This window comes from Mytilus galloprovincialis, chromosome 11 (assembly GCF_965363235.1).
Source record: "Mytilus galloprovincialis chromosome 11, xbMytGall1.hap1.1, whole genome shotgun sequence".
In the NCBI taxonomy this organism is placed as follows: Eukaryota; Metazoa; Mollusca; class Bivalvia; order Mytilida; family Mytilidae; genus Mytilus; species Mytilus galloprovincialis.
Genome location: NC_134848.1, coordinates 47,549,755 through 47,567,854, shown reverse-complemented (window position 1 = coordinate 47,567,854; position 18,100 = coordinate 47,549,755). Strand labels below are relative to the sequence as shown.

Below are 18,100 nucleotides of genomic sequence, written 5' to 3'. Positions count from 1 at the left end.
AATAAGATTTCATGGACAACTTTAATAGCAGTGATGAAAGCCGTTTTGATGATTCGCAACAATTTTAAAGATGTCTCGATTACAAGAGGCGGATAAAGGCATTTTTTAAAATGCACGGGGTTTCAAACATTGATCGTCCGAAAAAGGGGGTTCCATGTTTAGTCTACATTGACAATCGACTGCATGTAGACAAAACATGAGTTAAACTACATGTAAACATACAGCTTTATCAATTGGAATGTAATTGTGTTAAGTTTACGTTTGAATTACACGAACACAACACCGACATTAGGTCAATAAGAACACGGCCTAAAACACCTTTTTTCAAGAATGAATGTCCGGTTTAACTAATCAGTTATCGAAATTCAGAATGCAATTTATAAAGAAACATGTTTTTATGTAAGTTAATGGAAACTGGGGATCATGGTCAGACTGGACAATCTGTAGTTCTAGTTGTGATTCTGGCCATCAAACAAGATCCCGCAGCTGTAATAATCCGGTGCCATCATTAAACGGCGCATACTGTTATGGAAAGTCATTTGAAGTACTAAACTGCAGCATTGCAAGGTGTACAGGTATGTGTGTCTTTTGTGCCTTTAAGATTTTATTCTGACGAACCCTAATGTATCCTTTTGCTGTCAATATGTATGACTCGATGATGCGATAGGAACGCGGAAGTACGATGGTCCCTTCGCTGAAGTGCGAAGGTTTTTCGTGACGTTGAGACATTGTGACGTTTTCAAATACAACGTTATTTATAATCTAGATGATTTATAAGCAGGAGAATAATTTGTAGATGAAGCTTTCGATCGTACAAAGGAAAGATAACAGAATGAAACTAAATATTCCCGAACAATTTTGAGCATTATAGGTGGAGGTTACAGAAATAGGTAAAACTAAGTCAGACATCAAACCATGGGAAACAAGGTGGCTAAAAGATTATTTAGGCCTGCATATGGGCTAACCAGTGTTCGAAAGCATGTATAATGCATGCCGCAAACGTTTCGTAAGCCAAATAGATGTATTGATCTTAATATTTAATTTTTGACTTCCCTCCAAGTATATTTCACAAACTTTTGTGTAGACAACTATAATATTGTTAGCTATGTTTTCGTGATATCAAGTAGATATTATTTTGTTTTATTCTACATGAAATCTGTGGTGTTAAAAAAAACCCCGCAACGTTAATAATTTAATTGTGTTACCAGAATTCATCATCTGCAATGGGTTGCGCCAAAATAAAACTTAATCGTCCTAGCTTTGTGTCCTTCTGAATAAATGCACAGCAGAGAAACAGCTAATTATCAAGCTTTTTGGAAGAAAAAAACGCCACTCTCACTATGAGTCAATCTTGATAAATGTAGGCCTCACTTTGTGCCTTTTTTATTATTAAAATCTGTTATGTTATCGGATGGATAGATAAATGAGTGTTATGAGCAATTTCTGAGCTATGACATGACAAGAACAAAAAGTAAAATCACAAAAATACTGAACTCAAAAGAAAACTCAATTCGGAAAGTCCATAATCACATGGCAAAATCAAATAACAAAACGCATAAAAAACGAATGGACAAGAACTGTCATATTCCAGACTTGGTACAACCATTTTCAGATGTAGAAAATGTTGGATACAAGTTACTTGTATGTTTGACAAAATTAGATGTATTCTGCGTAGTAAGTATAGACGGCAGCGCTGAACCCGTACTTTATCGCACTTTAACACAAAATATTAAAACATGTCTTCCATCTCGAGTCCATTGTATTAATCTACTCCATCATGTCTATTTGCTGACTCCATATCGTTGTGTGCTAAGCTAATAGTTAACAAATTAGGATTTAAGTCTTCAGTTTAACCTGACCAGGAGTAAATCTGATCTCCCAAAAATTAAACCGGTAACGACAACGTCACAGTTAGACCATCGCATTTAAGCGTACCCTTCAACGCATTTCAGTGTATCTTACAAGTTAGCGTCACAATGACACCATCGCACTTCAGCGTGTTAACCAACGCACTTCAGCGTTGACCATCGCACTTCAGCATGACCATTTCGGTTTGGAGTACCATCGCGGTTCCAAGTCCTAAAAGGTACAACTAAAATATCAATTCATTTATATACAATAACAATATTTTTTTTACAATGTATTACATTCAATTAATAAACGTTCATTTAACTAATATATCTTTTCAAAATTCAGAATGCAATTTATAATTGTTTTTTCTTTAATGTACGCGAATGGAAACTGGGGTCATGGTCAGACTGGACAGTATATATTTCCAGTTGTGATTTAGGCCATCATACGAGATTCCGCCTCTGTAATCAGCCAGTGTCATTTGTGTGTGTAAATTGCCATAAGATAATGCTGACGATCACCTAATTATATTAATTTCTCAAATTATTCAAATTGTTATGAAAGGTGAAATAATTAAACATATAAGACGCAATACTAGCTACTGTGATTTTTTTTAATTTGTTTTGATGTGGTGTTTGTTACATGTATCCTCTCGCCGACAAATGTATCTGATAAAATGCAAGTATGAAACATAGATGGGACTGTTTAGTTTCATAAAATGTATTTAGGAATTTTCTTCAAGACACTTATTTATTCAAAAAAGAGACTAAAGATGATAAATTTTTAATAGTACATTGTATCATAGCATAAAAGTTAAACAAAAAAAGGAGAACTGTAACGGATAATGGTTTCAAAGAACAACCCTTCAAAAGAGCAGGAAATACCAGAAGGCCACCATTAGGTCTTCAATACAGCAAACAAAATCCCTCCCCAATAAGCAAATTTCAACAAAGGTATTAAAAGATCAAATATTTTTATACAAAATTTACCATACAATTTTAATTCCGAGAACTACTGCAGTAAACATCTGATGTTCACTAAACATTTTCCTCAAACTGCTAAATAATTCGCATTTTCAAAATTTTAATTTGCTGTAACTAATGATGACATCGGGATCAAGTTTAAAATTGACGATGCTGACTTCTACTGTTAAGAGGTAACAGTGATAGGCTTAGATGAATTGAAAAATTACACCTATAGTAATTCACGTCCAAGAAATCTTTATAAATTCTATCATATTGTTACTTATGATCAAATGAAAATATTGTTTAATAGTGATTAAATTCACTTTAACCGTTCAAAACAATGGTTCATACTGAAAGAGGTCAGATCGTGCCTGGTGACACCGTTCGCTAGGCTACATCAATAGCATCTGTACTACATGAAGCTACCGTCTCAATTAAAAAAAACTTTTAAAAATAAATAACCTGCTTTGCTTTTTTCTTGTATTTAGTAATGATATTAAGTAACAACTTAATCCAAACATAGCAAAAATTTAAAAAGAAGAAAATTAAAGTTAGATAAAAAAATAATAATTTGAACTGTCTAGTATTGACTCCATATTGTTAGTACATGTACTTCAGAAGGAATGGGACATTTTGATTAAAAAGGATCAATCGTGATGTACTCTTTATGTGCCTGTCTTAAGTCAGGATTATGTAATTGAGTGGTTGTTGTTTATTGATTATTTGTGCCATTGTACCACTATCCAATTTTAGTGGGATGGTTTAACGCAATCAAACTAGATTAAACCCGCTGCACGAGTATGCACCTGTTCTAAGTTAAGAGCCAGTTGTTCAGAGATTTTGTTTGTTGTCGTGGTTAATTGGTATTTCAAGTTTTTTTATATATATATAAATTACACTGTTGGCTACTCTACCTAAAATATTTATCTGCTTGGTGTAAGTAAAGGCTCCGTATTGACGGCCGTACAGTGACCTGCAGTTGTAAACTTTTTTTACTAATTTTGACTTGGATGGAGACTCATACCACATCTTTCTATTTATATAGCTATAGATTTGTTATTAATTATCACATGACATGTAACAACTCAAGCGCGTTTTACTAACTATACTGCATGTGCTGGAAACAGTTACGCCACTGCCACAGCTATCTCACTTTTTTGTTTCATCTTTTAAGTTGATGGAAGTTGGGGAGAGTGGAGTAGGTGGTCAGATTGTAATGCAACTTGTGATGGTGGTGTACAGAAACGTACACGTATTTGCAACAACCCATATCCATCAGCTGGCGGATCTGCATGTTCAGGGATGGCCGACCAAATATTAATATGCGCAGAGAGTCATTGTCCAGGTGAGCGATCCTTTTCTATAAAATTACACTGTTTTCGTCACTAAGTCTATGTAGTAACAATCAGTAACCAATTTAAATCAATTAGTTCAGTTGACTAATTTTAGCATCACGCGCTGATTAAAGTTTGTGCAAGTTTCGCATCTTTTGTTTGTGATTGTGTTTTCTTTAATTTATTTTTTTAATTTTTATGGTATAACCTTGAAATAAACAACGCTTAAAGTTTTGAAGGACGTACTGTGTGGAACGCATTTATCCCATCGAATTGGAGATAAAGGATACTACAGATACAGTTAAGTCGGTTTCATATCTTGACTTACATCTAGAAATTGACAATGAGGGTCGGTTGAAAACAAAACTTTACGACAAAAGAGATGATTTCAGCTTACCAATTGTGAACTTTCCATTTCTAAGTAGCAATATTCCAGCAGCATTTGCATACGGGGAATATATCTCCCAATTAAAACGATACTCCCGTGCTTGCATTTCCTATCATGATTTTCTTGATAGAGGGTTACTGCTCACAAGGAAGCTATTAAACCAAGAGTTCCAAATGGTGAAGTTGAAATCATCCCTTCGTAAATTTTACGGACGCCATCACGAGTTGGTTGACCGTTATGGAATAACCGTTTCACAAATGATATCGGATATGTTCCTTACGTCGTAACTACAATCCCCTTCCCTTTCATGAATGTGACCTACCGAATTAGACTATTTACCGGATTTGTAATCACATAAGGTAGCAATAAACAGTTAGGAAAAAATATTAAAATTTGCCCTTATAAATTTTACCATCCCCTTTTCATTGCTTTCTTGCAATATCAAGCTTACTGTTTGTGTCATGTATGGGCATATGTATGTAATCAGAATCTTCCATAGATTTTATATCCAGTATATAAAATGGTAAAATATAATTTATTTTGGGTGTATCCATGGCAACAATCTGCATTTATTTGTTATAAAATATTGCAAAAAGGGGGGAAAGATGTCACATATTTCCCCAAAATTTGGCTAAAAGTAGAATTTCAATCGCTTGAAGTAATACCTTTTCTGAAACTGTGTACATATATCATTCAGCAAATCCAATGAAAATCATATGTCTTTCATCTCATTTTTTTGTAAAATTGCGTCAAAAACTTCGTGTAGAAAAAAAGTGTTTGTAAACATTACATTAATTTCTGGACCGATGGCCGGTCTAGCTATGAAAATACGGATTGTCAAACAGAAAACAGCCCATAAAACATGTAAAAAATAATCTTGATGCTCTTATAAACCATCTTTGAAGGCTAAATTAGCACTCAGCTGTCTAAAAATGAATTTTATTACACAATAACTTTCCTATTTGAAAAATCCACAGGGGCCAAAATGCGAAACTAAACTCCTAACTGTGTATTGCTACCTTAATAGTAAATATTTTTTTCAAATTCTCCCTTTTAACTTTTTTCTGTGTTCTGCTAGCTAAATCGAGCAAAATGGCCTTTTATTTTTGAAAATTGGTTGAGTAATGAACATTTTATGAAGGTTAGCAGTTGACACTGAAACGCGACAAAAACTGATTTTAAAGAAATTGCCAAGTCAAAGTGTAAAATCTTGTCTCTACCTCAATTTTTAGCAAAATCTTAAAAACTATACCTCTTTTGTCAGTTTTTTAATGTTGAAAATCTTAATAAGATCTCTGATGATGCAAAATAGTACAAAATTAAGCAATTTCAAGCATAAAAATGTTAATCTTTATGCTTATTGCATACCAAAGACTTGATTAAAAAACTTGGTGATAGGGAATCAATTTCTTACTTCTGATTTAACTATACATTTAAAATATGCCAAAATGTAACATGAAATCTTGATTAAAACAATAATTTGATATATTCGCAAGAAAAAAACCAACGCGTTCAATACTTAGGCTACTACATGCACCCCAATCAATGAGAAGCAAGAGTTAGCCGATAGAGTACAAATATAAGACTTGTGTCAAAATGTCTAATTTTGGTTGCTAAGGACTGTAAACAATAAAAATAACATGTATTGTAATTCTTAAACACTTAAATTTCCTCAGAAGTTGATTTAGAATCTAAATATTTTTTTATTTCGTTGGACACTAAAATGTGTGGATAAAGTTATCCACGAAAACCACGAACATTGGTACCCCACGAAGAAAAGTACTTTCTAAAACAGACCTCTATCAAAGTAATAATGGTGTGCAATTATCATTTTTCATTTCAAGACAAGGTTTTTTGAAAGGTTATAAAAACGATAGGAACGAAAATGCTGTTCCTAAAAAAATAGTTCTAGAATGCAAAATTATTCTCGCGGCATTTAATTTATTTATCAATTTTATGATATTAAATACAATTTTCATAATTATTCATTTTGGTAATGTTGATATGATTTCATTTAAGCTGATAATTGCCTATGCTTCAATGGTGGAAAATGTGTAACTAGCAATGATGGAAAAGTTGTTTGTGATTGCATCGGACAATGGACAGGCGAATTTTGTCTAGGTGAACAAAATTATTTTTATACTGATATATATCTACTTCGAAATAAGCAATATTTTAATCAAAACATTCCTGATCACGATAAATCAAGAATTTTTTTTTAAACTATGGCAAGAAATAAGTACTTTTGATAACTTGTCACAATAATAATAACAATACACTGTAAATCTTATTAAACATTAAAAAAAATTCGCAGTTGAAATGGAACAGAGTAATGATGTATTATTTTAGCAAGTTATGTTCGTAATAACAATGTATGTTATAATTGGGAATTCAAATTAGCATCATGGACTCTATTGGTGAATTATGTTTTCAAATTCATAATCTTGTTTTAGTAAATGATTTGTGGAAAACTATTTTTGTGAGTACACCAGTTGGAAAATGCCAAATATAAACAATATACTTTTTTTCATTCTTCATTCTACGTTGCAAATTTTTAAATTTCAAATCGAAATTCAATAATACTAGTAAAACATCAAAATCAGTGCTTCTCGAATCACTAAAGAACTGATGTTAATTACTGTTATTGAACTTCATGCGTAGCATTCTTTTGATTTTATATATTTCACATCATGAGCAAGTAGCAAATCTCATTGGCACAGACAATGTTGTCAAATTGGCATTACTTTTAATATGTCCTTCAACAGAAAGCCAGTGTATGACATACGACTGTGGATTTGGAAACTGCTTAGTTGAACCAATGAATGGAACAGCTCAGTGTGTTTGTGGCAACAAACAACCAACCTATTGTACTGGTAAGCGGATTAGATTTAAATGACAAATATAACAATACATTATGAACTGGAAAGTTTTTAAAACACTTTTTTCATTTATCCGTCAAAGATGCACAATTTATGAATAATAGAAATATATATAAACATATTTAACTTGAGGAGCGGTCTTTTATTGTTCTGTTTTATGTAGAACATTAAACTAAATATGGAAAAAAAACGGCATATGAGAAACTAGGCTCACAATAGTTCCAAGTTATATTTACATTTAAATGTGTTCTGATAATTTACGTAACCCATTTTAATAATAGTTTGAATACTGTTTCATTTAGAAATAATGAATGTTATAATGTCATATGTACAAGATAATAGGGTGTTATTCTCAATTTTCATTTGAACTAATATATGTGCTTACATTAATCATTAAACGTTTATATGTTATGATACAATATGTAATGCAATATTCTTATTTACCTGATACATACTAACATTAACAGGTTTTTTGTTATTTCATTATCAAATTGCATGTCTGTAGGAATATTATGTTTATACTCTCGTCGCTATGTACAATTATCACAACATAAGTAAAAATCTGATTACATACATTTTTTAAAAGGTGAAATGAGTGTGTAACAATTATTTACTGTTTATAAAAAATGAAATATTAGAAGCAGGTAATAAAAAAAAATTCTTTTCGTTTGTAATTTAGTGCATACATTCATTCATTTATTTGTTATTTCATTTTCAGTTTCGTGATATTAGACAGATTTTCTGGATAAATTTTTATCAATAATGTTTATAATTGAACAGATAAACTTTTCGTCATAGAAAAATATTTAACTGTTTTCAACACATATTCGTTTATTTCTATTTTGTTTTCAAAACATTTGTTTTTATATTTTATTTCGTAAGTACATGTAAATACCATGTATTATTTATTCTCTTTTCAAATCACGTATCTACAATTTGAGAAAATGGTATAGAAATTATTAGTTCAACTGAATCACGATATGCATGGACAATGGTGATCGGATAACTTAAATAAAGGTAATTATTTCAAAAATAAATAGTTGTCTATTCTGAAAAGTGAGATAATTGCTTTACAGGAAACCTTATAAATCAACTTTTGAGAAGTTGTACCATTTCCAAGAAAAAATAACCATCTTAATGTCAGAAACAATGTTCAATAGACCTCTTTGTCTGAAAGTTAGCCGTACAAAATGGTATTTTGGCCTTCTTTGTAACACTATTATAGGTATAATTTATTTTTATGGAAGCCAATAAAACATTTATATCATGATTTTTAAAACAAAAAGCTAGTAGCGAAATTTAATTTGTGATTTTCCATAAACATAAAAGGCAATAAGGTCAATGCTTAATGGTGTACTTACTTAATATATGCCGGTGTTTAGTCTCAGTTTATGAGAGAACTTTCAAACAACAAATCTCACTTTAATTTAGGGATGTAAACTCGGTAAAGAATTACTAACCGAGTACAGGTTGGATTTAACGAGCGATTCTCGGGTACTCGCTCGAAAAAACATTTTTAAAATGGAAAAAAACAAAATTATTCCCATTTAATGTAGTGTGGGTCATTGTGTCATGGACGTAAAACATTCAACACTATTACGTAGGACTTGGAAAGGTACTCATTTTCAAAGCTTACCTCTGCTTGGAAAAATACAAATGACAATTTAACGCAAAGATTCGAAACGTAATTTAACTTGATAAATATCCAATTTCTTGGGACGCACTCTCGATATTTGTTTTTGTCTAAAACCACAGCAATTTAATTCCTAGTTTGACGGAGCCACCCGGAAATTTTTTTTTCTGACGGATTATATTTTTTAATATTCCCGCTTCCCGTATCAGGAAAAGAGTATTCCCGCGCTGTTTTTGTTGTTGTAAACATTAAAAAGATAATAGCGATCCAAATATATAAACATTAGTTTCCTTCCCCCTTAATTACATTCCCCTGCAAAATCATGTTGATTTTCGTTGTTAGAATAAAGTAAGCATAAGGAGAAATGTTGCCAGTACTCTCAGATCTGTTTCTAGTGTCTTTTTGTTGTCGGGATGTATAAGTACCCGGCCACGTCCACTTTTATTATTAATATATAGGTTTTTATCAATAAAACGACTTCAAACAATGTTATTTTATATTTTATATTTCTTAAAACAAAAACAAACCCGATGACTCTTGAAACATTAAGAAATATAAATAGAAATAAATAAGGAAAGCCCACGAAACCGAAATCTAAAGTGTAAACCTACCTGAGACCACTTAACTGACGGTCAGACCCCCCTGTTCTTTCAATGCACATAAAACTGGATGAATTCATAGACTCTGTATATATAAAGAATGTATCAAAATGATATTTGAGAATAATGATATCTTCGATATCTATGGAGGGCTTAGATTGTCACTCTTCAGTTAAAATCATCAAAATTTCAAGACAAAGGGCACAGGGCTATGGCGACAGCCCCCTCGTCTCTCAATCTGCCTACAATTAAGCAGACACTTAGTTAATAGGAAGATACAAACGAGACTGAAAGTAATTTGGATACAGTTTTTATCTTTCATGTTTACGGAGGGCCAAAAGTGCCAGTTGGATATTCAGAATATATAGCGAAAACCTACCTGAGACCGCGTAAATGACGGTCAGACCCCCCTGTTCTTTTAATGTACATAACACTGAACGAATCCATAGACTTTGTATATATAATAAAGACTGAATCAAAAGGATTTTCGAGAATAAGGATATCTTCGATATCTATGGAGGGCTTAGATGGTCACTCTTCAGTTTAAATTGTCAAAATTTTAGGACAAAGGACACAGGACAATGGTGATAGGCCCCTGATTTCTCAATATGCCTAATATTAAGCAGACAGTTGGTTAATAGGTGGATACAAACGAGACTAAAAGGAATTTGGGTACACTTCCTGTCTTCTATGTTTACGGAGGGCTAAAATAGCCAGTTGGATATTCAAAATGTATAACGAAAAGCTACCTGAGACCGCTGAAATTACGGTCAGACCCCCCTGTTTTTTCAATGAACACAAAACTGGCTAACTTCATAGACTCTGTATTTATAAAGATTGTATAAAAATGATTTGCAAGAATAAGGATATCGAAATGGAGGGCTTAAATTGTCACTTTTCAGTAAAAATTCTCAAAATGTCAGGACAAAGGGCACAGGACAATGGTGAGAGCCCCCATTATCTCTGAATCTGCCCCAAATTAAGCAGACAGTTAGTTAATAGGTGGATACAAACGGGACTAAAAGAAATTGTCAAAATTTTAGGACAAAGAACACAGGACAATGGTGATAGGCCCCTGATTTCTCAATATGCCTAATATTAAGCAGACAGTTGGTTAATAGGTGGATACAAACGAGACTAAAAGGAATTTGGGTACACTTCCTGTCTTTTATCTTTACGGAGGGCCAAAGGTGCCAGTTGGATATTTAAAATATATAGCAAAAACCTACCTAAACCGCCTAAATGACGATCTTTCAATGTACATAAAACTGGATGAATTCATAGACTCTATATATATATATATATATATATATATAGATTGTATCAAAAGGATTTCCGAGAATAATGTCATCCTCGATATCTACGGAGGGCTTTTCAGCTAAAAATTAGCAAAATTTCAGGTCAAAGGGCACAAGGCAATGGTGATAGCCCCTGATCTCTAAATCTGCCTATATATACAGTCTATGATTTAGTTGAATTTAATGGACTTTGAACGACTCGGGGGTCCCACCATTATTTAAGCGCTGTCAGGTAGGTTTTCATTATATATTTTTTTTGGGGGGGGGCTTTCCATAAATATTTCCATTTATATTCCTAAATATTTTCTGGAGTTCTTTCTTTTTGTTTTAAGAAATATCAAGTATAACAGTACATCTTTGAAGTTTTTTTATTAACAACAATCTATATTACATAAAGACAAATTTGCAAGTTAGAAAATTGTTTATATTCGAGAACAACGAGAATTTACGACATATTAAAGAGGTCATGAAACAATTTGATACGTATCTTAACTATGAAAATCATGCTTTTAATGTCATGAAGTTGTTTTTATGATTTTCAACTTAATATTTAATATCCAACTGACTACTAGCAGCCGTTTGGATATTGAATATCGAATATTGAATAACGAACCGTCTGCTAACGTCACATACATTAATCCCTAGAACAAGACATTAAATTCATGTGTTCTTATTGTAAGAAAGCAATGGCAGTTTACAGGACACTTATAAGTCGAGTATCAAATTTAGAAAATGGCCGATAATACACATGTTGATACTTCCATAGTGGAACAATCTGAAACTGCAATTAAGAATTGTTGAGTGCGGTAAATAAAATGAATACACATCAATAGTTTGAGTAACTTTTGAAAAACATTTTTCAACTCAGAAATTTTGAAAAGCCAAGTTTCACATTGAATAAGATTGAAATACAACTCAATTATCTCCGTTCTGTTGCTTATTTCAATCATTGGTGTAGTGTACAATCACATAAAATACAAATTTCACGGATTGTTGTTGTCATCTTCGGCACCATTAGCATTTGAAGTATGTTTTATAAAAAAATGTATAACAGAGTCTTTCTTCTTGCAATCGTACTTTAGAATAACAGAATATATAATGTATAAGCAGGAGGCAAATAACTTTCAGTTCAAAAAGTCCGAATATGTTCCTGAACGATTTCTTAGAAATGACAAGTAAAATTGGAACTTATATTTATATTTGATTTATCAAATTGTGATGTATAATACACTTTAGAATGACACAACATGCTTAATATGTATTTCCCTAAATCAAAATAAACTTTTAGATTCTGCTTAAATAAACTTATCTAGAATAACATCTAAAAGTCATCTCAGATCTGTACTAAGTATCTGTTTTGCTTTTGGGATGTAAGAGTACCCGTCTACGTTCAATCTGTGTCTTGTTAGATGTATCTCTTTATATATCCACGAGTTAAGCATTTTTCAACTGGATTTTATAGTTTGTTCTTATGTCGTACTGTTACAGCACAGTCCCAGGTTGGGAAGGGTTGGCGTCTTCAAACTAGTTTAACCCCGTTACATTTTGCATGTGCATGTCCAAAATGGCCTGTACCTCAGTGGTAGTCGTTTGTTGATTTGTTACATGTTTCCTTTTCGTTTATAATTTGTATATACATTATGCTACTAGTTTATTGAATTGTTGGCTTTCAAATTTTTGGGTTTTAGCTTTCATGCTGATGATGATTGTAAATCCAGGAAAGAGCGTCGGACTCATACAATTAAAAGAATGTTATTTTCATTTCACATTATACAGCCATATTTTCAAACCATATGTAGTATGTGAAGGTTTAACATTGATCAATATTTTTGAAGTGGTATTAATCATAAACAAAATGTATCCCTTTTTAAAGAAAGTAAAACAGTTGTTTATCATTGATCATATTTCAGCAACAACCAATATCTTGGTGAATTACGAGTTACCAGCCAATCAAAACGAGTATGGACGCAGTAGACATTCTAGTGGAACACAGAGTGGTGTTTATGACAATATTGAGATTGGTGGTCATACTAATACACAGATGAATTGCAATAACGAGGAATTATACGAGAACATTTAGATATTTCTTTTTTTTTATTTCATTATTACTTTAATTATAGTTTGTTTATGATAAAATATAATAACATTCTAATAACACATTAGACATTTTGAAATTTCTTAATATCAATGATTTTTATACATCGGTTGTTATTGGCTCTTAACAACTTGTAAGTGGCTACGAGTATCCTCAAATGTTTACTTTGTGTGTTTTGTGTTATGATGAATATATTAATACCCTGTCTGGTCTGTCCTTTTGTAAGATGTATTTCTGCTTTGTATCGATTGAATAAGGTAGGTTTTTTAAATTGAGTAGTTATGTCTGCTTTGCTCGTGCTGTATTGTTACTTACCTGTTCAAGGTAATGGTATGGATGGCGCGAAAGAACTTATTGAACCGGCTACATTATAATGTGCCTGTTCGAAGTCAGGACCATGTTGATGGCGTGTAAATAAAACATCGTCATCCATTTAATTTAACACAAAGTAAGTGTTTCACAAACTGGGTCAGAAGAGAGGTGGACAATAGAAAACGACGTTCACACTCATAAGTCAAAGACAAACTGGCAATACCATGGTAAGAAAAAATCGACCAAACGATAGTCTACCAATGATTAAGCAGGGTGAGTGTAATCTGGGAGACAAAATAACCACATGTAGGCCAGCTAAATAGAAATAGAAATTTTACAATTGAATCTTAGTGTCCTTCTCTAGTTTTAGAGAAACTTGCCATATAATATTTTTATATTTCATGTGTAAAGTGATCATAATTATTAGTATGTACTTTATCAAAATACTTTTTTATTTTTATTTTGCTGTGTCTGACAAACGATATCCAAATGGGATCCATACTGACATGCAAGTGTTATGGCTTTTAAGTTTATCAGTGCTTTGACCATGAATTGTGCAATTTTTCTTATAATACCTGGAAAAGTTACTTCAAATTTTTTTCCCCCATTAGAATAAAGAGGATGAGGTTGTAAAGTTATATTTCTTCAAAAAAAAAACAACACTTGTCATACACTTGTTATACACATATATATAACTCTGTCTTCAGATTGGAATTCTGTTAATAACAGATGTTTTTGTTAGAATAAAACGTTTTCCCCTTTTTTATTTCTTTATGTTTTCTTTATATCTGGATAAGTATACTTGTTGTTTATTCTTTAGTTTTCTAAGTTGTGTCATGTGAACTATTGTTTATCTATTTGTCCTTGTCATTTATAGTCATGGCGTTGTCAGTTTATTTTCGATTTATGAGTTTGACTGTCCCTCTGGTATCTTTCGTCCCTCTTTTAATGTCCATTATTATGATTAATTTTATTATAAAAAATTATACATCAGTCCTGTTCAGAATAAAGGTTTACACTTCAGGTATAATCATTCATGGATTATTCCAATTACAGTTTATTGATAAACTTCTCAGATGAATGAATTCCGTATTGAAAATAAAACCTATACAAGGAAGAAATGATGTATACCAATTGACGAAACAATGTCACCCAGGCCTTTCTGTTTTGTTGTAGACGATGTAGCATACACCTATGATACTGCAAGAAGGGAAATGTTCGGTGATAACACGTAAAGTATACATATGTACAAAAAGCGCAGTTTGACATGTTTCAAGTGACTAATTATGCTGCAGAAACCTTGATACGGTTTAAATGATTGTCCTTTGGTCAATAAAGTTACAAGTGTTATGCATATTTCGGACACTGAGACAATAAATGTTCTATACGCATATACAATGTCTATAAAGAATTATCAACAAATGACTTCAATTGACTCAAAGTATTTCATGTAATTTAACTATATATCTTTAAAATTGAGAACAATATTTGCATTTACTGAGCGACATGCAATATGTAAAAGTTATGTTTGTATAGCCTTATTTAGAAGTTTGACAAGTATAACACAATTCTAAATGTTAGAACGACATCGTTATTTGTAAGTGTAAGACACATTATTATGTTGACCGCTAGTCTGCACGTTTACTAGTGGTTTTGTTTTCCATTGTCTGATGTGTACAATTTTATCCTACGATCATCAACCTAGTATACAAATAAGATGGAGACAAATAATGTTTTTTCTTTTTTCTTGTACAAATAATTATTCGTTTCAATTGCTTGCATATATACCAATATATATGTTTGGGATAACAGTTCATTTGATTTTTTTTGTTTATTTATGCAAATTTAAGAAGACAATTATTTGGATTTAAACAACTTCAGTAAGAAGGGACATGTAAATTACATGATAACAACACCCTATGCACAGTGTAAGAAGTAATACAAAAACAAATAATACAGAACTCCGAAGCAAAATTCATTGGAAAGTCCCTCATCAAATGGGAAAAAAAAACTCAAACATACCCAACGAGTGGATTGCATCTGCCAATCCCTGAATTGAAAAAAAAACTGATTTTTTTATGTAGAAAATGTTTGATTTAACCGGGTTTTACAGCTAGTTTAACCTCTCACTTGTATAATAGTCGCATACAATCTTATTATATTTACAACAACGTGCCACCAAAACAAACATACATGCAAGTTGGATACAAATGTCAAAATAGGGATACAACAGTCAACATTGTAGTGTTATATCCAAAAACTAACAAAAGCACAATTACACAATGATGGAATGTACAAGTACAGAGCCATGTCAAACAGAAATCACCGAAAATTGACTAAACAGTAACATGAAATAAAAAAGACTGAACAGAATTATGAAACTCACTACGGAAAAAATATCGCTTGAAGTCATGTGCAAATAGTTTTTATGTTTTGCAACAAAATACATAATTATATTTAATATCTTTTTAAATATATTTGAACTAAAAATTACCCGCAAAACAATCTTTGGTTCATAATATAGATATATAGTTTTAATTAAGGCAATATTAAGATCTTAATTTATTTAGCGTATCACAGACGAAATAAAATCACTCAATATTGTACCCAAATGAATGGTCTTCCCGACAGAAACTATTGGCGTTTGTGTTCTAATCGTAGGATATGTCAGTGTTATACCGTGGATGCATTGCACTGATCAAAAAAATGAATACCTTTACATCTAGCGTGACCTCTCACTTGAAAGTGCCCCTCCCCCTTTTCATATTAATTTATAAAACTTTCAGCCCACTCATATATTTATATTTACACAAAATGACTGTCCCTTTGATATCTTTCGTCCCTCTTTTAATTGGTGGCATACAGAGTGAAAACTGAAACGGCTTTTTTACAAAAAAATATTCTGACCCAGATTTGGTAAAACGTCTCTAGCAGTTTTACTAACCCCCCACTTCTAGCAGTTTAACCAACTCTCCAAAACATTTGGCTTAAAATTTTATGCATTACTTATATATGAATCGATCCGCACTTGATTTCAAGTGTTTCCGTGCTCAGATCCCCCTCCATAAATATATGAGTGGGCTGAAAGTTTTATAAATTAATATGAAAGGAGGGGGCATTTTCAAGCCGCACTTATGTACCAATTTTAACCGAAAACCAAAGTAGTCCCCCACCCTTTAGAGTATACTTCCTGTTGAACAAACCATAATACTTGCAGAAAAAGCGGAAGTGATGACGCTTATTTACCGAAATATGTTTCGTAACATTCTCCACTCCGCAAAACAATTGATTGTGCCACCCCCCCTTTCCACCCTCCTTAACTTTTAATCCTGGATCCGCACCTAAATTCTGGTGTTTCTGTGCTCAGAAACACGCCCATATATGAATGGGTTAAAAAAATGTGCATTAATATACGATTGTGTAGGTCACATTTATGAATGGGAATGGGTCACAAGGAAAATATCTTCACGTGTAAAAATCAAGTTGACGAGACCGTCAAGGTAATGTGTATACATCACAAAGTGTTTCAGTATAGGGTCAATATTGATGACGGCAAAAACATTTCAGAACCAAACGTTGCGAAGGACGGTCGATCCGAACTGGTCTTTTTCCCGATTTTTACCACCCCTCCCAATACCCCTACAAGATATTGAAATGAACACACAATAAATTACGCTAGTCATTACCCTTTTGTGGTATAAAACAATATTCGTTGATTTTATGTGAAAGAAGTAAACGCGACACCCAATTTAAACTATATTCTATTGGACATATAGATACAACTCAGTTGATCACAACCAGGAAGTTAATTTTGGTAAGTACAAATTTATTTTTATTTCGGTTTCATGTCATATATCCCGAATGAAAAAAGTATAAGTTTGTTCAACTTATTAGAACAAAAGTATGTACCTGGGTTCATTGCTTTCGGTTGCGTGTTTGAGAATTTTCTATATTGTTACATATATTAGTATAAGGAAAATTTTTGTCGAAAAAAATATAGTTGTCTTCTAGGTGTAGAAAAGAAATATTATATAAACAATACACTTTTGTAAAACATTATTATACTGTACACGATAAACAGCTGCAGAAATAATAATATGTGTTTTGGTCCTTATTCATCAGCTTCATGGTTAATATTTATTTTGATTCTAAAAGTTACTTTCATGTAAATGACAAGTCTGTAAATAAATGCCATCACAATGTATAAGATTAACAATATAATTTAATATTTTGTTCTGGCAACGTATGGTTTGAATTTGATACTGAAGATGTGGTATGATTGAAAACGAGACAACTCTTCATCCAAATTACAATGAATAAAAACAAATATAGTTCAAAGTACGGCCACCAATACGGAGCATTGGCCCACACAACATAACAAGCTATTTTTGTACAGAAATAAGGCCGTTAGTTTTCTCGTTTGAATTGTTTTAAATTGTCATGTCAGGGCCCTTTATAGCTGACTATGCGGTATGGGCTTTGCTCGGTTTGCTTGAAGGCCAAAAAATGACTTAAATTTGTTAATGTGTGTGTCATTTTGGTCTCTTGTGGAGAGTTGTCTCATTAGCAAAAATACCACATCTTCTTGTTTTATATTAACACGGCCCAAAGTTTCTAGTAAAAACGATTGAAACAGCAAAACTAACGGTCTAATCTATATGAAATTAGAAACACTTATGGACTAAACCAACGAGCGACAACAACTCATCAGTAGGTTCCTGACTTAGGACATACATGTTTGCGTGC

General features: G+C 32.2%; 1 protein-coding gene across 1 annotated transcript in view; it reads left to right on the top strand.

The window, feature by feature from the left end:
- LOC143052283 (coadhesin-like) overlaps positions 1-13,082 on the top strand; it is a 30,810-nt gene extending 17,728 nt beyond the window's left edge. Inside the window, exons 12-14 of the mRNA XM_076225288.1 lie at positions 6,558-6,659; positions 7,304-8,434; positions 12,858-13,082. Of these exons, the coding sequence (XP_076081403.1) occupies positions 6,558-6,659; positions 7,304-7,434 (233 nt within the window). The 3' untranslated portion in view covers positions 7,435-8,434; positions 12,858-13,082. The remainder of the gene's footprint in view (positions 1-6,557; positions 6,660-7,303; positions 8,435-12,857) is intronic.
- The last annotated feature ends 5,018 nt before the right edge of the window (positions 13,083-18,100 follow it).